Source organism: Taudactylus pleione, unplaced genomic scaffold (genome assembly GCF_031769625.1).
Source record: "Taudactylus pleione unplaced genomic scaffold, aTauple2 ptg000391l, whole genome shotgun sequence".
NCBI classification, from domain to species: Eukaryota; Metazoa; Chordata; class Amphibia; order Anura; family Myobatrachidae; genus Taudactylus; species Taudactylus pleione.
In genome coordinates this window covers 128,161-153,560 of record NW_028284792.1, presented here as the reverse complement: position 1 = coordinate 153,560, position 25,400 = coordinate 128,161, and the positions used below count along the sequence as shown (strand labels likewise).

General features: G+C 46.6%; 1 protein-coding gene across 2 annotated transcripts in view; it reads left to right on the top strand.

The window, feature by feature from the left end:
- Nucleotides 1-25,112, top strand: part of MYBBP1A (MYB binding protein 1a) — a 108,969-nt gene extending 83,857 nt beyond the window's left edge. For both annotated transcript variants that reach the window (XM_088445889.1, XM_088445888.1), the window contains exons 25-27: nt 12,525-12,626; nt 15,939-16,057; nt 24,536-25,112. In XM_088445889.1, the coding sequence (XP_088302015.1) occupies nt 12,525-12,626; nt 15,939-16,057; nt 24,536-24,920 (606 nt within the window). In that variant the 3' untranslated portion in view covers nt 24,921-25,112. The remainder of the gene's footprint in view (nt 1-12,524; nt 12,627-15,938; nt 16,058-24,535) is intronic.
- The last annotated feature ends 288 nt before the right edge of the window (nt 25,113-25,400 follow it).

Sequence of the window (25,400 nt, the reverse complement as noted above, 5' to 3'; positions counted from 1 at the left end):
ATCGTCTACATTGCTCAGTGTATACGCTCATTATGCGGTTGCACACGGTCACTAACAACATCAGGTTTGACGTACTGCTCAAACCTGACTATTTCTCAAGCGACCTAATGTATGTTAATGAAGGTCGGAACAAGTTTTAGTTCTATCGTTCATTAATAGCTGTAGCATATAGTGGCAATCGTGATGTCCAGGGTGTCCCTGGATATTGGCATGATTGCCAGTCGTCTGTGTGTACCCAGCCTAAGACCCATATTGTTTATTTCTTCTTCGGGGTCCATGAGGTCCACAGCCATCACATTGGGGTTTATGGATTCATCCAGGCACCAAACAGTTAATCCAAGCTCTCAGCTCCCAGAATGCACTAGGTCCTCCCCCATATAACCCGCCCCTGGTCACAGGGCGTCAGTTGTTCTGTTTGGTGCAAGAAGGCACCACACTAACAGTGGGACTACTGGAGCAGTCCCAAAGACCAAGTTTTTTTTTTTATTATTTACTTTAAAGCACGCGGCTCGTGTTCCCTGGTGGAACCACGCGTCAATAGACGCACGGGTCCCTGCTTCATCTACCCCCGCCGGCGCTGCAGCGCTAGTCTCGGCTAGTGCTTTCGGCAGGGGCTTAGACTCTGGACCGGGACGGGGATGCAGGTGAGTAGGACCGTGGGCGGCCGCTGACGCCACGGTCACGAGCGGTCCGTCCTCCGGCATAGAGACTGGCCGGGGGACTGCTGTGTGGGCAGCCAGTCTACCTGGGTCTGGTTTCACAGGACCACCGGGATGTAAAGTCTGGCAGCCGGGGGGAAGTATGGCAGGGGCCATGTCAGTTGCCGGGTGGTCCATGCAGCATAGGGGAGGTATGCTTCCCCGGCGGCCCCTCCCCCAACCCGAACTACGGCCCTCCTGAGGTCCCACTTTTGGGTTGCTCCACCCAGCTTCCTATTTGAGTAAGCTACAGACACCACACAGTGCTCTCTATGGCTGTTGCTCAGGAAGCATTGGGTCAGTCTCCCTGTATACTTCTCCTTTGGGATCATTTATACAGAAGCTCCATATATGCTACTAGGCTTTGCTAATTATAGTGCATGGGAGCCTAAACAAATTGCATAGACTCTGCTAAGTATATATGCATTGTTTGTGACCTGTGAAACTGTGTGTATGTATTGCTTACATTTCATTACTGTTTCTTTCCCTGCAGCCGGTGTGTGGGGTGGGGTCACATATATATATAGAATTTAGACTTTAAAATATGTCAAAAGATTCTGAAAGGCAGGTGGCTGAGGCCCCTCTTTTGATATCATGTGTAGCCTGTAAGGCAGGTTTGTCCTCTCAGGACTTTGTGCAAAATGGCTTATGTGTTCGCTGTTTTAGAGAGTCTCCACAGCAATCAAATTTGCCGCCATCGGGTCAGGAACCCCCTTGGGCTGCTTTGGCCCAGGTGGCCGAAAGATTGGCAGTTCCAGCTGCTTCAGGGATGAAAGTTCAGCAGCAATTGCAGCCAGCTGTATTTATGCCTCCTATGTTGCCATCTTGGATGGATGTGTATGCGCATGGGCAAGCAGGCCCTTCGTCGTCTTTGACTTTTCAGCAGCCGCCTCAGATAGCCAAACCTGTACGGCCAAAAGCTAGAAGGCGTTTGGCTATACAGGTAAGTCAGGACACAGATTCTGATTTGTCTTCTGAGGAGGATGAAGTATCCTCTCAGGGATCTCTCTCCACAGAAGAGGGGGATCTTTTCCCAGTGGCTGATGTCCCATTCTTAATTAGGGCAGTCAAAGCGGTTTTGAATATCGATGAGGCAGAGCCTATACATAAGAAGGCTCCGGTGTTTAAGCACCAGAGGGTGGTCAAAGCGGAGTTTCCCGGGTCAGAGCATTTATCGGAACTTTTGGGCGAAGCTTGGAAGGCTCCAGACAAGAGGTTCCATGTGGCTAAAAAGATTTCGGCTTTATATCCGTTTTCTTCTCAGCGGTGTTCTAAATGGGAGGTTCCACCATTAGTGGATACGCATGTGGTACATTTAATGAAGTCTTCCACTTTACCAGTACCTTCAGCCTGTTCCCTTAAACATCCTACTGATAAGAGGCTGGAGGGTTGCCTTAAGACGATTTTTTCAATCTATGGGGCAGCTACCCGGCCGGCAATGGCTACAGCCTGGGTGGCTAGAGCCATAGAAGAATGGATGAAGGCTTTTGCCGAGTCCTTGCCTGAGTTGTCCAAAGAACAGTGAAGGAGGCTTCTTCTTACCTTGGAGAGGCAGCTCTAGATGCAGGAATAATGTCCGCCAGAGCTTCAGCAGCCTCTGTAGTTGCTCGTAGAGCATTATGGTTAAGAGATTGGAAGGCTGATTCAGGGTCTAAGAGGGCCTTTAGAGTCTCTACCCTTCACAGGTGGAGTCCTTTTCGGCTCGGGACAAAATTGTAGCCTCGGTGGCAGCCTCTAAGGCTGCAGGGTTACCCTCAGCATCAGGGTCTAGACGAAGGTCTTCTTCTTTTCGTACCTTTCGGCCTCAGGGGAAGGTCAGAGGGCAGCTTTTTGGTAGAGCAGGCGTTTGTAGAAAGCCGTCACCTAAAAAGCCCTGGCAAACCAAATGCCCGGGTTCCAAGCCACAGGATAAACCCCGTGGCTTGATGGGACGGGCCTCCCCCTGGGGGATCCCAGGGGAGGAGGCCGACTTCTTCGGTTTTCGAATGTCTGGCGTCTCACAACAACAGATGCCTGGGTTCGGGAAATAGTTTCCCAGGGTTATGCCCTAACGTTTTGGAGAAGTCCGCCCCAAAGGTCTTTTCCGTACCCCTGCCTGTGGGGTCGGTGAAAGCGTTGGCTATACAGCAAGCTGTTCACTCCCTGTTGAAGACAGTGGTGATTGTCCGAGTGCCACAGGAACAGGTTCAAAAGGGGTTTTATTCCAAAATGTTTCTGGTTCGGAAGCCAAATGGGTCTTTCCGACCAATTCTAAATTTAAGGGACCTCAATACATTCATACGGGTACCCAGGTTTCATATGGAGACCCAGAAGTCAGTAGTATTAGCCTTGGAACCAGGGGACTTCATCTTATCCCTCGATATTCAAGACGCTTATTTACATGTGCCCATTGTGGTATCCCATCAACGCTTTCTGCGGTTTGCAGTAGGGCAGGACCATTTTCAGTTTCAGGCATTACCGTTCGGCCTGTCCACAGCCCCCCGGGTTTTTACAAAAATCATGCCTTACTTAGACGATCTCCTTCTGCTAGGGCAGTCTCCGCAGGAGTTGATGAGGCATCTCGAGATGCATCAATCTCTTATTTGCAGAGGCACGGTTGGATTGTGAACTGGAAGAAATCCTTCCTTCAACCAGCACAACAGTTGGTGCACTTAGGAGCACGACTGGACTCTGTAAAGCAGAGATTGTATTTACCAGAAGAGAAGATTGCGGTCCTACAGGGGCGCATACGCAATCTTTTACACAACAGGCAAGTATCAGTGCATGCGGCCATGCGAGTGCTGTGGTCAATGGTATCCACCTTCAGCATGGTGCAATATGCACAATTCCACTCTCTCGGCCGTTGCAACGGTGGGTTCTCTCACGCTGGAACAGGGATTATCGGTCGATAAAATCTCAGAAGATCTACCTCTCCCCAGAGGTCAGGTTGTCCCTGTCCTGGTGGCTACAGATGGACCACCTCAACCAGGGTCGGCCGTTTTGGATATCGGATTGGACTCTCCTCTCCACCGATGCCAGTCTTCGGGGTTGGGGAGCAGTGTTAGGCCTGCATGTCTGCCAGGGAAGATGGACAAGGGCAGAAAGTTGTCTATCCATAAATGTACTGGAACTGAGGGCAGTTTTCAGGGCATTGGTACAAGCCCAGGATCTTGTGCACGGCAAGCCGGTGCAAGTACAGTCCGACAATGTTACCACAGCTTACTTAAATCGGCAGGGAGGCACCCGAAGTCGGGGAGCCATGGCAGAAGTGTCAAGGATCCTAGTATGGGCAGAACGTCATCTTCCTGCGATAACGGCAGTTTTTGTACCAGGGGTACAATATGTGGAGGCAGACTTTCTAAGTCGGCAGGACATAGACGCGGGGGAGTGGGCTCTTCTCCCGCAGGTATTCCTGGTCTTGGTGGACAGATGGGGTCTTCCAGAGATAGACCTTATGGCCTCAAATCGCAACCACAAGGTCCCCAGGTACGGGTCCAGGACCAGGGACCCACGTGCAGACTTCACGGATGCGTTGTCAGTAAGGTGGAAGTTCGGGCTGGCGTATCTTTTTCCGCCTCTAGCTCTTCTTCCCAGGGTGGTTAGAAAACTCAAACAAGAAGATGCCATGGTGATATTGATGGCCCCTGCTTGGCCCAGGTGCCATTGGTTTACCGATCTACAAAACCTCTCAGTGGACACACCTTGGCCACTTCCTCTCAGGCGAGATCTGCTGCTATAGGGTCCCTGCTGGTATCCGGATCTCCCTCGGTTAGCTTTGGCGGCATGGCTCTTGAGGCCTCCGTGTTAAGAGCCAAAGGGTTGTCAGAGCCAGTAATAAAGACCATGATGAGGGCACGAAAGCCGCCTTCGGCCCAGGTTTACTATAGGGTTTGGCGTGCTTTTTTTCAGTGGTGTAAAGTGAGAAAATATGATCCTAGTGTGTTTAGGATTTCCCGAGTACTCTCTTTTTTCCAGTCAGGGTTAGAGCGGGGTCTTCGTCTGGCCTCCCTAAGAGTGCAGGCTCTGCGCTTGGAGTTTGGTTCCAGGGTAGGGTTGCTTCGTTGCCTGATGTAAAAACCTTTTTTCAGGGAGTTTTGAGGGTGCAGCCTCCGTTTGTTCCTCCGGTAGCACCATGGGACCTGTCTTTAGTTCTTAAAGCTTTACAGGCTTCCCCCTTTGAGCCTTTGGAGTCGGTAGTCTCAAATGGTTAACAGCAAAAACAATTTTTCTTTTGGCCATTGCTTCTGCTCGTAGGGTGTCCGACCTGGCAGCCTTGTCAGTTCGCTCTCCTTTTCTAGTTTTCCACCAGGATAGAGCGGTGCTGCGGACCCGAGCAGGATATCTCCCTAAGGTGGTATCACGATTTCATATAAACGAAGACATTGTGGTCCCAGCTTTTCATGTGTCAGGGCTGTCCTTAGGTGAGGCTTCCCTGGATGTTGTGCATGCTTTACGTATTTACGTGGAGCGCACCAGCAAGTTGAGGAAGTCTGATTCTCTTTTTGTTCTTTATGGCTGCCATAAGCGGGGATGGCCAGCCAATAAGCAGACTTTAGCAAGATGGCTTCGTATGACCATATCACAGGCATATACTCAGGTGGGTCGTAGGGTGCCAGACTCGATCAGGGCACACTCTACACGGTCTGTGGGTCCTTCATGGGCAGCCCGCTGGGGCGCGTCTGCGGAACAATTGTGTAAGGCAGCCACGTGGTCGTCTGTCCACACCTTTATAAAATATTATGCATTTGACACCTTTGCCTCTCAGGATGCCTCCTTTGGGCGCAGGATCCTCCTTTCTTCCGAGACACAGGAGCGTTCCCGCCCTTAGGGGTACTGCTTGGGTATATCCCCAATGAGATGGCTGTGGACCCCATGGACCCCGAAGAAGAAAATAGGAGTTATGGTATGACATACCTTTGTTAACTCCTTTTCTTCGAGGTCCATGGGGTCCACAGGACACCCACCCTAACGCACCTAGTGTTAATGGGTTGTTTTGTTGTATCTCTTAAGTGTTTCCCTCATTGTGAGAGAATGTCTAGAGAACATATGTCCTTCCTTCCTTTCCTCTTTTTTGCCTTCTCTTGGTGGGCTTTGTGACAAACTGACGCCCTGTGACCAGGGGCGGGGTATATGGGGGAGGACCTAGTGCATCCTGGGAGCTGAGAGCTTGGCTTAACTGTTTGGTGCCTGGATGAATCCATAAACCCCAATGTGATGGCTGTGGACCCCATGGACCTCGGAGAAAAGGCGTTAACAAAGGTATGTCATACCATAACTCCTATTTTTAGTTAGACCTCCTGGCTGTCCCTACATTGTCTTAAATCATGTTAAGCCCCTTTTCCCTTTGATTTCATTTTACTTTTTGTATCTCTTCCTCCCCTCATTTTGTGTATTAAAGTCAAATACAGTTTTCTATTTAAAAATGATGGTAATAAAATGGTTGGGATTTCTGACCAGGTTAGGCATGGGAGCCAGACAGGAGAAGCAAATCTGGCATATAACACAATTCGCATTATATTCCCAGTGACAATCTGCTTTGTTATTCCCCTCACGGGAAGTGAGGATGCTGCATGGGGAGAAGATAGAGCAGGGAGTGAGCTCAGTCATAATAAGCAGAAATGAAACCAGCAAAACAATTCTGCCTTCCCCATGATGGTTATGTAGGGGAATCTAAGTCCTTTTAGTTTTTTTTTATAGAATCACTCTGCCTCCTGGTTTAACAGGGAATTTGAAGGGCTCCCTCTGTGCAGTGTGGGATTGGTTCTTGGGTCCATGAGTGGATTGCAAAATGATTTCCTACATTTGATTAGAGCTCATTATACATGTGAAGTAGTGACCTACTAGGCAAGTAGGATGTTGAACAGTCCAATACAGCACGACTTTACACTCGTCAGTAACATGGTACCCATGAATAACATGTAATTTCGCATTATCATACTAAGCCCAAGCAGGCAATATTCATGGTATCCTTTTTATGACCGAGTAAAGATTGTTGACCGAAAATAATTTCAGAATCATTAAAGTGAAACATGGCCCCAAAGGGTAACTGATCTGTGGTCCCATGTTATGCTTCGGTAATTGTTCTCCTTACTCCAGCAGTGTCAAACCCCAGGCACGTAACCTTTGGTCATTGGGTTACTTGTAATTTCTTCTTCAGGATCCTTAGGGGTCCACAGGGATTACCATGGACTGTAGTTGGTTGGAGTGAGCCGTGCACTAAACAGTTAAAGCTTTAGCTCCCAAGATGCACCGGCCCTCCTCCATATATCCTGCCCCCAGCCACAGGCAGCCAGTCTTTTTATTTGGTGCTTTTATTTTATGTTGTAAAGTTTTGACTTTGTTTCTGAGCAAGTCACGCTGAGCGTCCTAATGGACACCTGCATGACTGCTCCTCCTACCCCCGCCAGTGCTGCAACACCGGTGAGCGGTCCAATGATTACGGTGGGCACCAGCGAAGCTTGGCTAGTGCTTCCTGGGCTGCAGCTGGATAACGGGGGTGTCAGGTAGGGCGATTCCATTGCTATGCAGTCTTTACCTCTGGCTGTGGAGACCAGCCGGAGGGCGCTGTTGTGGGGCGACTGGTGCGTCCGCTCCCCCACTACACTACCAGGGCAGTAAAAATCTGGTATCTGGGGCCTTTCTTAAGCCAGTAGACCTGGGGGTTAATACAGCAGTGGGGAAGTAAGCTCTCCCCTGACAGCCCCTCCCGCAGCTCAGAGTGTGGTTTCTCAGCTGAGTCTTCCCACATCTGAGCTGCTCCTCCTACACCCTCCTCCCTAATGAGACACTCAGGTGCCTTTAATCAGGGCTTTTCTGAAGTTGTAGGTCTCAATAGATCGGGTCCTCTCTCCGTTGAGCCAGGTTATACAGCACTCAAATCCTACCAGCCTAGTGTTGCTTGAGTAGTTGATTCAGTGCCCATTGCAAGTATATTTATATTTGTATTTATATGCATTGTATGTGACTTGTGCTAGCTCTGCTGTGGTGATATCCTGCCTTTAACTTTCTATCGGTTATATCTATCCCTGCTGCTCTTCTTAACCCATCACTACCAGGTATGTAGGGGTTCATTTGTACTTCACATTTACTTTAACTTGTTCAGCAGGCTTGTCCTCTCAGGATATTGTGCAGGATAGTCGGTGTGCTAATTGTCATGTACCTCCTCTCCAACTTACCTTACTAGTACCGCTGCAGGAGCCACCTTGGGTGTCCTCCTTTGCACTCATTATGATGAAGTTAGTGGATCGCTTATCAGCTCCCATGCTTCTCCCCACTGTGGGGTACCCATAGCAGTTACACCCTGCTAGGTTGACACCCCCCCTTACATCCATCCTGGATGGATGCTTATGCCCACCCAGCTCAGGATATGCTGCATACGTCTGCCGCCTTTCAGCAAAATCTGTTACAGGGAGACAGACCATTAGCCACCAAAGCACATAGGCCTGTATTATTTCAGTCTGCCCAGCTTTCAAATTGACACATCATCTGAGGCAGATGATGCACAGGGCTCTCATCCAGAGTCACCCTCGGGTGGGGAGGGCCATCATTCGATAGTGGATGTTCCTTCTCTAGTAAGGGCGGTTAAATCAATCTTGAATATAGAGGATGAGGAACCCGCTCCTAAGCCTAAAGCCCCGGTGTTTAAACGACAAATGGTGGTTAAGGCTGAGTTCCCTCAATCAGAACAGCTCACTGAGCTTATGGGAGAAGGATGGAATATTCCTAACAAACTGTTCCAGATTCCAAAAAGACTTTTGTCTTTTTACCCTCTCCCACTTGGTGAGTGTACAAAATGGGAAGTCCCTCCTATGGTGGATTCTCATGTGGCATGTTAAGTTAAGAGCTCTACGTTACCTATACCATCCGCATCCTCCCTTAAGGATGCTACAGATAGAAAACTAGAGACTTGTCTTAAGTCTATTTACTCATTTCTGGCGCTATTACTAGGCCGGCTGGGCTATTGAAGGATGGACGAATTCACTGGAAGACAGCATGTCATCAGATTCTACCAGGGAGCAACTGGCCTACATCTCCCATATTCGGGAGGCGGTCTCTTATTTGGAAGAAGCTGGGTTGGATACTGGACTCTTTGCTTCTAAAGCTTCTGCGACCTCTGTAGTCACCCGCAGAGTCCTTTGGCTACGATTCTGGACAGTGGACTCGGAATTTAAGAAAACCCTTGCATCCTTGCCTTTCTCTGGCAACGTACTGTTTGGCGCAGAGTTGGAAAAGATGGTGGCTACTCTGGCAGCCTCAAAATCTTCTTTTTTGCTGTCAGCAGCTACTCCTAAGCCTAATAGGTCTTCTTTTCAGGCCTTTCGCCCCCAAGGTAATTTGCAAGGCAGCCTGCTTTAGAAAAGACCAACAAGTCTAGATCTAACCATCCTTTGGCGACCAGACGTCCAGCTCCTACATCTGACGACAAACCATCCGCCTGATGGGACGTGCCTCTTCCTGGGGGATCCCAGGGTGGGAGGCAGACTCTGCGGTTCGCCGACTCATGGTATCAGACAACCACAGACGCCTGGGTCAAGGAAGTGGTTTCTTGTGGATACGCTCTCTTTCTGGAGACGTCCTCCCCAGCAATTTTTTTGTACAGGTCTTCCATCAGACCCCATCAAGGCCCAGGCCTTCGAGGAAGCCATTCACTCCCTGCTGAGTTCAGGTGTGGTAATACCTGTTCCTTCGGATCTTCGAGGAACTGGTTTCTATTCCACTCACTTTTTGATTCAGAAGCCGAATAGGTCTCATCAGCCTATTCTGAATCTCAAACCCCTCAACAGGTTTATCCGCATGGAAACTTTACGAGCTATTGTTCTGGCAATGGGGATTTTATGGTTTCCCTGGACATTCAGGATGCATATCTGCATGTGCCTATTATGCCATCCCACCAACGATTTCTATTGTTTGCTGTTCTGCGGAGACATTACTAGTTTCAGGCACTGCCATTTGGTCTGTCAACGGTCCCTCTGGTCTTTATTAAGATAATGGCAGTTATGACGGCCTACCTGAGGCATCGGGTAGTCAGAATCCTGCCATACATAGACCTCTTAATTTTGGCACAGTCACAGGCTGTTTTACAACACCATCTCCAACTGACCATTGCCTGTCTGCAGGCACACGGCTGGCTCAATTGGAAAAAGTCCTCCCTCCTAGATTCTCGGTTACAAAGGATCATTCTGCCAGCAGATAAGATTTCGATACTGCAATTGCGTGTGCGCAAATTGCTCTGCAATCGAAGAGTATCCATTCACTCAGCAATGCAGGTCCTGGGGTCCATGGTATCCACCTTTTGATATGGTGGAATATACACAGTTCACTCCAGGCCCCTTCAACAATTGATTCTCTCTCGGTGGAACGGACAGTATCATCTGATCTGGTCCCAGACGATCCTCCTCTCTTTGGAGGTTTGACTTTCTCTCTCATGGAGGCTACAGACAACCCATCTGGACGTGGGTCGCCCCCTTCTGGGTTCCAAATTGGGAACTTCTCACTACAGATGCCAGCCTTCGCGGATGGGGCGAAGTGACAGGTCATCATACCTTTCAGGGAAGATGGACAACTCAGGAAAGTCACCTGCCTATAAACATCCTGGAGCTTCAAGCTGTGTACAGAGCGCTCACTTTGGCACAACACCTTCTCCAGGGCAGGCCGGTCATAATCCAGTCTGATAATGCGACCACAGTTGCCTACCTCAACCATCAGGGAGGCACGCGAAGTCTGGCAGCAATGCAGGAGGTAGCACACATCCTAATGTGGGCCGAACGTTATCTCCCGGCAATCTCTGCAGTATTCATCCCCGGAGTCTTCATCTGGGAAGCAGACTTCCTAAGCAGTCAGGATGTACATGCAGAGGAGTCGGCTCTTCACCCGGATGTCTTTCACCTCCTAGTGGACAAATGGGACCTACCAGATTTAGACCTCATGGCCTCACATCGCAACCACAAGGTTCCCAAGTATGGGTCCAGGACCAGAGACCCCTCTGAAGCTTTCGTGGTTGCTCTGGTAGTGTGATGGAATTTCAATCTTGTAAACCTTTTTCTTCCGACTTCCCTCCCCCCAAGGGTTCTCCAGAAATTCAAGCAGGAAGGTGGCACAGTGATGCTGATAACTCCAGCCTGGCCCAGGCGCCACTGATTCACCGATCTACGGAGTCTCTCCATAGACTCTCCTTTTCCACGTCCTCTACGGCCAGACCTGTTAGCACAGGGTCCTTGTCTGCACTTGTATCTTCCTCGTCTGTCTGACGGCGTGGCTCTTGAGTTATCCCTCTTAAGAGCCAAAAGTTTCTCTAGCTCTGTGGTCAGGATGATGCTTGGTGTGAGGAAGCCTTCCTCACCCTGCATCTGTCACAGAGCTTAGCACTCTTATTTTTAAGGGTGCTCGCCCAGAGGTTATGTCCTTACGGTTTTAGGGTTTTCTGGGTGCTTGCTTTTTCATTTCTTATCTAGAACAGAGCTGTCCTCAGTACCTGGATTGGTTACCTTCGATAAGTGGTATCCCAGGGTTTTCATTTTGATTGAAGAGTGGGTGGTTCTGTCCACACTTTCCTTAGGTTTTTTTGCCTTTGACACTTTTGCCTCTCAGGATGCTTCCTTTGGGCACAGGATTCTCCTTTCTGCTCAGAAGCATCCCTACACTTAGGAGAAACTGCTTTAGGACGTCCCCATGGTAATCCCTGTGGACTCTCTATGGATCCTGAAAAAAGAAATTAAGAGTTATGGTAAGAACTTACCCTTGTTAACTCTTTCTCCGAAGTTCATAGGGTCCTCAGGGCGCCCACCCTGACGCACCTGGCTTCATTGTGTATTTTTTTCTCGGTCACTGATTACCTCATCTTTTGTGAGTGTGTTTCTTGAGAGTAATGTTCTTTCTTCTCCTCTCTCTTACTCCTGCCTTGGGCTTGTTTACAAAACTGGCTGCCTGTAGCTGGAGGCAGGGTATCTATGGAGGAGGGCCGATGCATCCTGAGAGCTAAAGCTTTAAATGTCTGGTGCACGGCTCACTCCAACCAACTACATCCCATGGTAAGGAATGGGTATGATATACCGCCGGCCGCATGGCTGGCGGTTCGATTCCCGTCAGCGGCAGCCCGACAGGAGCAGAGTGCGACGCAGCGGAAGCCCGACAGTGCTGGAAATCCCGATCGTGGATAGGTAAGTATCCACTAACCTAACCCTCCTTAGGGGTGCCTAACCCTAACTTCCCCCCCAAGTGCCTAACCCTAACCACCCCCTTCCCCGCTGCCTAATCCTAAGTCCCCCGGGGGGGCTGCCTAACCCTAAGTCCACCCCGGGGGTGCCTAACCCTCCCACTCCCTAGCCTAACTCACCCTCCCGGGGGGGTGCCTAACCCTAAGTCTCCCCCGGGAGCCCTAAACCTAACCCCCCCCCCCGCGCGGCTGTCCGCTCGCGGCGCCCGGCATCACTACGTTCGTGATGCCGGTCTCCCGGCGTCGGGGAAATGCGGGCGTCTACATCTAGACGCCCGGCATTTCACCCTTGCCGGGATAAGACGGGGTAATCCCTGTGAACCCTATGGACTTTGAAGAAATAGCGTTAACAAGGGTAAGTTCTTACCATAACTCTTAATTTTCCAGTCTGAGTTTTTCACTTTTGGGTAGAATTCTCTTTCTAACTGATAAAAACTCTGGTATAAGATTTTTGGCACTGCACCAATTGTAACCAAATAACAACTGTATTAAGAGGTGATTTTGTATAATTGGGAAGTCATTCAAATCTGGTTATTAAACTTGATTGGTTGTACACCATTTCATACAATATATTTTATGTTTATATAGATGCAATAATTTCACAATCTAACAATGAATTTGTACATTATTTGCAGACACTGCAAAGCATGGGTGATATTAAAGTGAAAGTTGACCAAGAAAAAGTAATAAAGTGCTTTGAGCTACTGAACTTCTTAATTAAAATCATAAACCAACAGGTATGTATTAAGCAGAGAAAAAAATTAAAAAGCCTTGTCATGACATTAGTTGTGTTTGAGTTGTTTGTGGAGCATTTTAATAATTGCATTGTGTTATGGTTGGGACTAAAGTTGCTCATGGTAGATCTCATGAACACAGTAAAGCATAGGACTTGGTGTATTAAGGGGAACATGGTTTTTCAAAGAGAGAAAGCAGTGCTGATCTGTAGCTTCTATAAATACTGGGGAAGAAATTGAGGAGCAGGTAGAGCTCCAACAGAAGAGCAGTGAGTCGGAGGATCAACTATCACAATGCATCTGCACTCAGTTACACATTTCCTCCAATCACATTTTCATACGCCATGGTCTGTACATTATCTTAACTGCCAGGAATCACCGGGGATGCCTCTACACAAATTATTTCTGAAGGTCAGTGCACCAATCATGCTGGTCAGAAACCAGGATTCTCCAAAGCTTTGCAGTGGTACAACACTTTGCATAAAAACTGTCAAAGCCCATGTCATTGAAGCCACTATCATAACAGGATGTGCTACAGGAGAGGATGTGTTCATTCCTCGCATCACACTCATACCAACAGACATGCCATTTGAATTCAGTTTTCAATCCGACTCTTTTGCAATGACCATCAGTAAGGCTCAAGGTCAATCTTTGAAGGTAGCAGGTATTTGCTTTTCCCATGGGCAGTTGTTTGTGGCATTTTCAAGAGTGGGAGCTTCCAACAGCCTTTTCATTCTGGCTCCTCATGGAAAAAACAAACATTGTTTATTCCTCAGTGTTGAGGTAAGGTAACAGTGTCTAAATACTCTCTATAAATGGATAGATGGGTCCTTTTCAGGGCTAAAACCAAGTTGGCAAACAGTGGGGCCCTTTTCAGGATCAATGGAATGGGGTTATAGGTGAGGACAATGTAAAAAATGAAGGCTGCATACATACTTCAAAGACCATTCTTCAACTTGTGCAACGCCGGGTATCCCAGCTAGTAATAACATAAGCACAGTCTCTAGGGAAAATCCCCAATACTTTGGTCTAGTCTGGTCATTTCAGATGTAGAGAGACTTTCAGGTAAATTTAGAAGTGGCTATCTCAATCAAGAAGTGTAGAATGGTTTCTCTACTTATATTGGGATGTGCAGATAGGATTCCAGATTATCTGTGGAACCCATGAAATCCCCCCTGTTGCAAAGCTCCATTTTTCTTTTGGCATTAAAAAAAACATTGAGACCAGGGGGTAAATTTACTAAAGTGAGAGTTTTAGAAGTGGAGATGTTGCCCATAGCAACCAATCAGATTTTAGTTTCTTCTAGAAGGTGCTAGTTAAATGTTAAGTAGTAGTATGGGCAACATCTCCACTTCTAAAACTCTCACTTTAGTAAATATACCCCTAAATCACTACTAATGTAGTGGTTCAACTACTAACTGGGAATCAAATGGAGACTGTAGTTAAAGCCTGCTGTTTAGGTCCTTGGGCTTCTGATAATTGAAGCAAAAGGTAGAAAGTTCCTCAAACTTTACAGAATGCTTTTTGGGAGGCACAGACAAAAGACAGCTGTCCACCCAGTAGTGCTTCCAAAAGTCTGGAAACTGTGAATGACTTAGCAGGTTTTGTACCTGTTCTCCTAGCTGTGCTTGTCTCAGAGGACTTTGCTGAGAGAAAGCATTTACTAACTGTGGACCAAGAAAGATTTCCCAGTACAAGAAAGGAAAACCAGTGGTTTCATAGAAATGGCATTCACTGACCAAGCCTTAAGCAGAGTTGACTAACATCCTGGCTATCAGAAAGCATTGCTTTTGTAAAAAAATACTTTCTTAAGCCATCTGGAAATTGGAGCCATAGCATCAGGTGATGAGCGGTCCTGCAGGTGTTTGCTACTGAAGTAGGAGAATAAAACTATCCCTGCATAATTAGCATAACCTTTGGGAGCCTGTTCAGCCTCCTATCTGTGTCTATTTGCGTCGAAACACTTTTGGGAAATCTTACTCTGACTGGGTTAGGCATGAAAGGCCATTGTAATAATAGCAGCATGAGGCTGGAGTAGAGCTGAGTGTGTAGAGCGGTTTTGAACAAGTGCAGGAGCTGATTCTTTGAAAAAGTGTCTGGGTCCTGTCTTGTAACCTCAAGTACGGCTTTGATTCGCGTCACACCTGGCCATCCTCCTCTGGTGGCTGGCACGAAGCTTCAGATTACGTATGTGAATATGCATATAAATATACTATTGTCGCAATATGCTTGGTTGGCCTCTGCCTCTCGGTGTGTACAGACTAATGGATTGGCTCTCAGCTACAGGTTCTCTGGGGATAGATCTAGTATTTGCAGGGAGATGTATCAAGCAGCGTAAACCATGAATAAGGGAACAAGTAGATAAGTTAGCAACCAATCTGTTACGATGTACCATTTATCAAATACATTGTATAAAATGATAGGTAGCTGACTGGATGCTATGCGCAACTATACCACTTATCCACTTCTCCATTTTCCCCTAGTGCAGAGGTTCCCAAACTCCACTATTACAGTGCAGGGTTCTAAGGATATCCTTGCTTGAGTCCAGATGGTTAAACCAAATTGACTGAGGTACTAATTAAGTCACCTACGTTTAATCATGGATATCCTTGAAACGTGGACAGTAATGGCAGAGTTTGGGAACCTCTGCCCTAGTGTGACGGCTGTTAGCGAAGGAACTATAGGTAATAGAAAGATAAAAAGAGGCACTTATTAAAATGTATTTTACATTTGAAATACACTTTGAGACTATAGCACATGTACAATATATTTTCTGGGGCATATTCAATTAGCTGCAGGATTTTAGCTCCCAGGTTAAGAACCCAGAACTAAACCAAGGCACTAAAGACTGTGGAAAGTCCCACGGCTGATTGAATATTCCCCTCTGTGTCTGTTTATAATTAACACCAGTGAAGGCTCCAGAGCTGGGGCTGCAGTGCAGTGCAAAAGTCAAATAGAGTAGCCTGTGTGGTTCCGCTGTTTGAATTTTGGATTGCGCTGCAGCCCCACCTCTGGAGTCACCACTGATTACCACCACAAAGCAATCTTTTTATACTTGGTGTATACCAGTTTATGTTGCAGAGTGAATTCTTTTCTTTATACTCTACAGTACTGTCTTTACTAAACTGATACCCCTTTCAGACATAAAACCCAGGAATTTGGCTGCACAGACCAGGGATTTTCAACCCGGGATTTTGCTCACAGATTCCCTTTCACACTACACCTCAGACCCGGGAAATTCCCAGGTCGAACCCTTTCAGACATAAGCCGGGTTTTTCAGTGTTTTGCTCAGGTTTTTTTGTGTTTATATTGCAGAAACTGGATATTAGCCTCACAGTGCTGCATCCTCTCCAGACGCTGCATCAAAAAGAGGGATTTGGGAAGTCGCGTCTGGAAGACATGTACTGGAACGTGATGAAGTTACTAGGATTTATGTAAGTACATTTTGTGCATGCTTTAACCAAATAACTATAAGTTTTTTCCCCAAAAACCACTCTGAATTTGTCATGTTTTTTTTATAATTGAATTCGGTAAAGAACATCTGTTAATACTGTACTTATCCAGCACGATTTTATTATAAAAAAAAAATAATATATATATATATATATATATATATATATATATATATATATATATATAGTACTGTGCAAAAGTTTTAGGCAGGTGTGGAAAAAATGCTGCAAGGTAAGAATGCTTTCAAAAATAGAAGTGTTAATAGTTTATTTTTATCAATTAACGAAATGCAAAGTGAATGAATAGAAGACAAATCTAAATCAAATCAATATATGGCATGACCACCCAAAACAATATCAATTCTTCTAGGTACACTTGCACAAAGTCAGGGATTTTGTAGGATTATAGTCAGGTTTATGAGTAACCAATCATACCAAACAGGTGATAATGATCATCACTTTCATATGTAAGTTGAAACAGTCATTAACTGAAATAGAAACCGCTGTGTAGGAGGCTTAAAACTAGGTGAGGAACAGCCAAACTATGCTACAAAGGTGAGGTATGGAAGACCATTTCGAAGAAGCACAAAGAAACTGGCAACATTGAGGACCGCAGGCGTAATAGTCGGTCAAGGAAACTTAGTGCATCAGATGATAGACACATCTTGCTTACCTTTGAAATCGGAAGATGATCAGCAATGCCATCAGCTCAGAGCTAACAGAAACCAGAGGGACCCAGGTACACCCATCTACTGTTCAGAGAAGTCTTGTCAGAAGTGGTTTTCATGGATTGCGGGCAAAAAGCCATACCTTTTGACGTGGAAACAAGGCCAAGCGACTCAACTATGCAAAAAAACATATAAACCTAGGGTGCAGAAAAATGGCAGTAGGTGCTCTGGAACTAATGTGTCAAAATTTTAAATATTGGTCTGTAACAAAAGGCATATTGTTCGCCGAAGGGCTGGAGAGTGGTACAATAATGAGTATCTGCAGGCAACAGTGAGCATGGTGGAGGTACCTTGCAAGTTTGGGCTGCATTTCAACAAATGGAGTTGGGGATTTGGTCAGGATTAATGGTGTCCTCAAAGCTGAGAAATACAGGCAGGTACTTATCCATCAGTGAGGTGTCTGATTGGCACCAAATTTATTCTGCAGCAGGACAACAACCCTAAACATACAGACAATGTCATTAAGAACTATCTTCAGCATAAAGAAGAACAATGAGTCCTGGAAGTGGTGATATGACCGCCACAGAGCCCTGATCTCATCATCATTGAGTTTGTCTGGGATTACATGAAGAGACAGAAGGATATGAGCAAGCCTACATCCACAGAAGATCTGTCATTAGTTCTCCAAGATGTTTGTAACAACCTCCCTGCCGATTTCCTTAAACTGTGTGCAAGTGTACCTAGAAGAATTGATGCTGTTTAGAAGGCAAAGTGTTTATTCACTTTGCATTTTGTTAACTGATAAAAATAAACTATTAACACTTCTATTGTTTTTAAAGCATTCTTACTTTGCACCATCTTTTCCACACCTGCCTAAAACTTTTGCACAGTACTGTGTGTGTATGTGTGTATATATATATATATATATAATTTTTTTTTTATTTTTTTTTTTAAATGCTTAACATGAACATCAAATTTTACTATATCGGTCATCGATATATCAGATTATCAGTTGTAATAACACTGCGAACATCGTGACTTTGATTTCCCCAGCAGCTGCTCCTCTGAGCAGCTGTCAGGTACACACTGGGGGGGCTGAAGGGTGGTTAATTTAAATTTCCTAAGCGGCTGCTCCTCTCAGCCACTGGGTGGGAAGGACCTGCCGTGCTGACATATCAGCAGTGATCTGCATACACTGGGGGAGGGTGCAGCAATGCAGAGGGGCCGGGCGGTCCCGCTGCTATTAGCAGCTGCTGGAAGATTATCTTCTGTCAGCCGCCCACTGTACATCTGACAGGCTGCATCGTTTGCGACCATGCCAGGTAACGCACAGCCTGGCATGGTCGCAAATGATGTGACCATTCCAGTCAAATGGTTAATATTGCTATTTGTGAAATACATGGAAAGACCTACTGTATAAGACTGGTATGAGGGGTTATGTTGAGTGTAGGCTTTCAGACAGGAGCGTGCAAGTTCTGTTATGCTGGCCATACACTAGTGCGATTTCAGGCCGAATACACGATTTTAGACTCGTCGTACGATGAATTGTGTGAAAATCGTGTAGTATTTCAGTAGGAATATGATCCTATGCGTGCTCCTGCCGCTGTACTATCGTATCTTATGATCAGACAAGCAGCCCATATTATCCGTCGTGATCGTATTCAGATCGTGCTGTGTTTCTCCTTCATCCACTAGGGGACACTGGAGCTCAAGACAGTGGGGTATAGACGGTGGTAGAGTAGAGCCTGGCACTTTAAATAATTAAGAAGTGTGACTGGCTCCTCCCCCTCTATGCCCCATCAGCCCCAGTTTAGAAATTGTGCCCGAGAGAGTCGGTAGCACTGTGGGCTGTCTCCAGCCCTTTAGTATTTTGTTTATTTTAAATTTATATTTACACGTGAGGACAGGCAGACTGCTTACTGTGGCAGTCTGCCTGCTACGTGGGAGCCGCCAGGAGGGCACCACACGGCTACTGCAGCCTGTGTCCGGTGACCCTGAGGGGGGACCTTAAACAGAGTCATCGGACTCCATGAGGACCCGCCACAACTGAAACCGGTTCGTGTCCGGGTTTCCTCATTTGCCCCCCAGCCCAGCAACCCGGCCGCAGCAGTTCGTAAGTATATCCCACCACTCCTGACTAGCTGGAGTGGTGGGTCAAAACGCTGGGCTCAGGGACAGCGCGTGCAGAGCGGCTGTTATACAGCCTCCTTCCCCCTGCCAGTAAACCTGGCAGTGTCGGAGCTGCTGATGAGACCGGCTGCTGCACTCTGCAGTCAGCGTCCGGGTCTCGGGCTTATCCCTAGCCACTGTTCCCCCTCCTATTTCATGAGGGGATGGATACCGCGCGGGCCCCTCTACAGTGTGTGTTATACAGAGGGCAGCGTTGGTGATAGCGCGATGCTGCCGTGGCTGTCACTGAGAAAGCCTGCTCCTCCCTCCTCTATGCAGGGAGGGAGAATGCCACGTCCCGCTACTACCATAAGCCCCGCTATTTTATAAGTACATAACGGGGCTGGGCACAAGAAGCCGCTCAGCGCGGCTGCTCGTTGCCGCGCTGGTGCTTGTATGAGCGAAGCACCAGCGCCGGCTTATGCTTAGAGCCGCATGAGAGCGCGGCTGTTATTCACAGCGCTGTCGGCTGTGGGTTGCTGCGCCGGTGCTTGTATGAAGGAAGCACCGGCGTTCGCTCTTACAATCCCACTCCCCCACCCAGGCGTCCTCCCTGGCAGTTTCCCCGTCCTAATTAATGAGGGATGGAAATGCAATCTCCCCTCCCAGCCCTACTGCACAGCAGTGGCGCGTCGGGGGTCATGTCAGGCAGCACCTACATCGCGCTAGGAGAGTCCCCGTCCCCTGTAAGCATGTGGGGGGTGATTTTCAGTGTGCCCCCCCCCAGAGGTTTACCGCCACTAATGTGGCGATGGGGGCGGAGCTCAACGGCGGGCCCAGGCAATTTTCCCTCGGTGGCCTCCTGCTGTCTTTGCACTAAGCTTGGGGGCTTTTTCCAGCATAACCCCTCACGGAATCCGGCGGGGTTCCTCACCATAGCGCCCAGTCCGCAGGCGTGCGGGTGCGCGCTCAGGCACATTAGCCGTAATTTCCCAGCTGTGTAGTCGGGAAGGATGTTAGCTGTAGCGGATCCTCCTTAGTCCCCAGCGGACCTGTTGCGCCCTGCTTGTGAGCGCTGAGCTTTCGTTAGGCGGGGCAAGTTAGCATTATGTGTGTCTGGTGTTCTGTCTCCTACATTAAGTAATACAGTACACAGCTTAGCGCAAGGTTGACAGATAATGCACACCCACTATTGGAGTCAGCGAGCAGTGTAGGGCTCGCTGACTTCCCTCTAGCTGATAACTACTTCCTAAATGGAATGAGAGAGATCCCTTCCGTTTCTGTATGATGACGTCATCAGCCAGTGTCCAACGTCATTCCCTACCATCGAAATGGGCAATATAATCTTGTGGCGAGCCACCGTGCCTGCAGCGTGGCGTGCGGAGCGAGCCCGCAAGGGGCCGTCTTTATTTCCTGGAAAGTGTGGGCAGAAACCTCCACTTCCGCCCTCACTCACGTCACTTCCAGGTACGGCAACGGAAGGGGTTTTATACTCTTCCATAACTTAATGCCTCCAGCGTTGGAAGGAGGTTAGCTGGGTTAGGGTTACATCTCTTCCATAGCATATTAGTGACCTGCTATACAGAGCTGGTCGCTCTGGCCTGCACTGGTTTTGTTTTTAGTGCAGTTGTGCCAATAATCCATATCTCAAAATAAATATCCAGATACGGAGTTAACTTCCGATAATTTCAATTTACCTTGGGAGTAAATTGTATTGGGAGTACGCATATCTATGTGTAGGTAATTATATCTTATGTGCTCGCTTTGGCAGCACATACAATAATTGTGACGGTACTCCCGGATCTACCCTACTCGGCAATGAGAGCTCCCCAAATGTGCTGGCCATCCCTGTTGCCCAGAATTAAATGCTGGGACACCCACATCTCTAGCGTTGTGCTAACTGACTTCTCCTATAACCAGAGTGGGTTGGGGTCTTGCGCTGCAGCATTACCCACAGCACAGTTTTCTAGTTTAATATGAGGGCTCTGTCAGTAAACAGGTAGCATACGGACTCACCAGGAACAAGCCCATTTTCTTATCTCGGAAGAACAGAGTGTTGTGCAGTGCGCCCCACTTGCACATTTATTTCACTGAAGCACAGCTCCCTAAGCTGATATTTTCTGAAGGGGCTGGGGGTGTTTTTTCCCAAGGAGAGTACTCGTAACAGTCCGCCATTTTCTACTACTAAGCTGTATACATAGCTCACTTTAAGGGATAGTACAAATTAGTGTGTGGATTAGGTTACACACTTCTGCATTACATATGTATGTGTGTATGTCGGGGTCAGACCTGGTTAATCCTCGGAGAGGAAGCCACCTGGTATTCCAGGAGCTGTAGGCTATGCATAAGATCATATATATATATCTTGTGTACAAGCTTCGGCAGCATGTAAACTAATTTGTAAGCTGGGTTTTATGTCCAGAGTACAATAGATTAGGTGGCTCTATGGAATAGTTATATTCTGCAGCTTACATTGTGACAGACACAATTCCCCAACACCACTACAAGTACCACATACATGTGGTGGTCTTGTATGTCCACACATGTATATAAAGTTATACATAGGTGCTCCTGGGGCACTCATGTCTAGGTCCAGCTCAGGCTGTTCATGACTCTTAGGTCTGGGCTATCGCCTAGCATCCTTGGACAATAGTGTAGTTCTGTCCCCATCCGTTAATACTTGGCACATAAGCCGCTGTATCTAGCGCTCTGCAATATTGCAGCGCCTCTCTGCAAGGGGCCTATTATTATTTAAAACTGCAGTAAGTATCTCTAGTGGCGCACTTGGTCTGCGCCTGGTACTTATAAGACATGCTGACTCTTCTCAGAGATTGACTTCTCATGCAACTATGTATATGTCTGTATGTAAGGCTGTGTATCCCACTCTTCATATGCAAATTTATAATATTTGGGAAAACCTGCTTACAGCCCTAATTGGGGTTATGAATAAAAGTATATCCTTTCCTTCTTTAATTGGGATAACTAACATTCTATATTTGTGTATCTTCTCAGTGTATATACAGTATATTCAGGTACTCCATAATATTGACTTGTCGCAGTCTAAATATCCACCAAGAGGTTCCTACTCAGCAATATAAGTATTGTATTTTATATTGGTATGTGACCACTTTCAATGTCAAGGGTCACTTGTGGGGATCCATGGAAATTCTATGTATACATGCAGAGGGTCTTAGTTAATATCTTACGCTATCTGGTGATTCTGCCTCTTTGGCTATATGCACTTCCCCATTATAAGTGTTAATGTAATGATACTTACACTAGCAGGTTGTTTGGGATATATGTGCATTTTCTATATGAATACACATCTCTAATGGAACACTCTCAGATAAAGTCATTGAATGTAGTCCTGTTGTATGACCTACATGTCTCCACTAACAATTCTGCTAGTTTCTACAGTATTTTCTACGACAATATCTCCAGACTGAAGTCCAAGCTATAGAGCATTGGGTCTTTGACCACCGATGTTACTCTTTATACCGGATGGGTTGTTGTGAAATGGAAAAGGTCAGTGACATTCTACGTAGCATCCAGAGGGCTTCTGGTCACTCACAGGTGAGCAGGCTCACCCCCTAATCCTCCGGAAGAGGCTCCTGATACTGCAACCTGACATTACACATCAGTTATCCTCCCTTCTGCACCCTAGCTGCTGTCCTGGCAGACATTTGCCCCTTTATGGTACCTGTTCACGTTAGTTGGCTCTACACCTTAGAGCCTTCTTGGTGTGTGGGTCCATCCAGCATAGAGATTAGTGATATGCTATTTTCTGGGTTGCAGTGTATTTTCAGGCTTGTGCACAGGTTTACATTACGTACGTCAGTCACAGGTCCTGTTCCTATAACAGAAATATTATACACAAGAGGCCTTGTTTCGTTTTTTCTGTTAAGTATCTGTTGATACTTTTATTACACTGACAGGTACTTCACTATATAGGATGCTTCCCTATTTGGTGTCTCGCTTTCCCGGGGTGGCTGTTGCATCCATGATTTTCAGCAGCTAAGGTATCCCAGTTGTTTTCATACTATTACGGGCCAGAAGCTGCTACTGTCTACACGCTTCCATTACGTTGGAAGTCGTCCATTTGTGGTTTTCTCTTCCGCTGTTGGCGGAGGTTGATTGTTTTGTTTTTTTTCCAGGTGAAGGGGAAGCTGGTCTTCGCCTGAATACATGAAAGGGTTCCAGTTGCGGTTTTATCCCTCTGTTCCTGTTTATCCCTCTGTTGTCCTGTTGTCTGACCCTCTGTAAAGAATTGTTGTCTCAATCTTCTCGATGCCATCCCTGCCACTTGCCAGTGGAATCTCCACTGGTTGGTGACTTCTACGTTTTAGCCCTTCCGCTGGTTGAAATCCACCTAATTAGTTAGACCTCAGGACTGGTCCTGGACGACAGTTCGATATATGCCTCTGGCCTTCAGATATACTCTTTGTTAAAGAAGTTTGTGGACGGGATCTGCATCAGTTATCTGTATAATTCTACATATATCGATATAATTTATGTTCAGCAGTGCTGGTATTCTACAGTGTGCGACTGTTGCACCTTCCTGTTTTAAACTCTACTACAGTTTTGTGGAGTTTTATTCTTGGATTACCGCCCCTTTTCCCATGGACTCATGTTGGCACTGACTGCTCCCAAGGGTCTGGGTCGGTTTGTTTTCAGCTGTGATTACGGTGTTCTGACGATTCTAATCTTTGTTGTCCACTAGATACAGCTCTTGCCTTTCAATTGGGCCTAAGGTTCTTGGCGGTCCCTGTTACAGTTGGCCGCGGGTTACGGCAAGTTCTCAGCACTTCCCACCCAGGAGGTTGGCTTTGGGACGTCCCCACTGTCTTGAGCTCCAGTTGCCCCTAGTGGATGAAGGAGAAAACAGGATTTTGGTACTTACCGATAAATCCCTTTCTCCGATTCCACAGGGGACACTGGACGCCCGCCCAGTGCTGTGTTCCTGCCGTTTTATTGGCTCATTATATGGTTGTGTGACTGCATGTGTTCCCTGCAGTGGGTTCTTCTATTCTCATTCAGCCGGTTTTGTCCGTTCTGTGGTCTTCTCCTTCTCTTTTTCCTGTTGTCCTCCGTCTCCTCTCGGGCTCAGTTTCTTAAACTGGGGCTGATGGGGCATAGAGGGGGAGGAGCCAGTCACACTTCTTAATTATTTAAAGTGCCAGGCTCTACTCTACCACCGTCTATACCCCACTGTTTTTGAGCTCCAGTGTCCCCTGTGGAATCGGAGAAAGGGATTTATCGGTAAGTACCAAAATCCTGTTTTTTGCGCATGTGATGCATCGTGTGTCTGAGTGGCATCATTTAAATCTATTATGATCGCATGTTTTTGGTGAGGCACATGATCAGTCATATCACGGCCAGTCATATAGGGGCGAGTGATTGTACGTCAGATCGTATGTTCATCGTGTGTGAAAAAAGCACCAGATCGCGCAAGTCAACAAATATAGTCATCTACTTAGGTTGTGATCTAATTCTTCATAACTATAGGCCGGTCCTAACAGCAGCTCTCCTCTGATCTTTCTGAGTTCTCCTCTCTTCCTAATTGATATCACCCTATCCATAGATCTTTTGCATAGCGCATTATGTTGGGCTAAATAATGGTGGCAGCCGCGAAAAAAAAAAAAAAAAACCTACAGTATTTTTAAATTATTTTTTTTTGTCCTAGACGTCCAAAAAAAGAAAAGACAAAAGCAGTAATTGATGATGCACCCAAGATCGATAACGTGTCAAAGAAAAAGAAAGGCTTTTTGCCAGAGAGCAAGAAACGTAAGAACAGGAAGAAGGCTGGAACTGCCGAGGAGCACAAGCAGAGTGGTACAGATGACAAGGTGGAGCATTCAGAGGGGCAGCAACCAGCTAACAAAACTAAGAAAAAGAGGAAGAAAAACAAGAGAAAGTCTGGGCAGCAGGAAGGTGCAGCACAGGAGAGTTCAGCAGGAGCACCTGTAAACAAGAAAACCAAACCTAATGCAGAGGCTAAGTTTAAGGCAGGCAAATCTGCAGCACAAGAAAAAACAAAAAAGAAACTAAAAAAGGCAATAGAAAGCTAGATGTGGCTGTTTCCCTGTTTTGTGTATAGTCAGTGAGCAGAATTTTTTAAGCAAATGAAGTGCAATGTTTTTGGTGTTTTATTTTTTTAAACACCAGCTGTTCCTTTTTATGCATCTCTCATTTAATTAAAACACAACTTTGGTGAACAGTAGATGCCAAAGATTAAATAAAGTATGTAGAGGTGTCCTGTGTTTTGCGGTTATATAGTTTGTACTGTCGCATATAAAGCCAATAGATTATTTATTAACATTTACTCGTATAGCACCAAAATATTCCACTTTACAATTTTGGAACAGAAAGGTTATAAAACAACTGGGCAATATCAGACAAAGAGGTAAGATATGGATCTGTTCCTCAAAAGGTCATGGTAATCTGAGTTATGATGACAGCAGTATAGATAATGTTGTTCTAATACACTGTACTAGTATTTTTACAATACTTAACATATACCACTTAATTGGCTTATTTCATCGTGTATA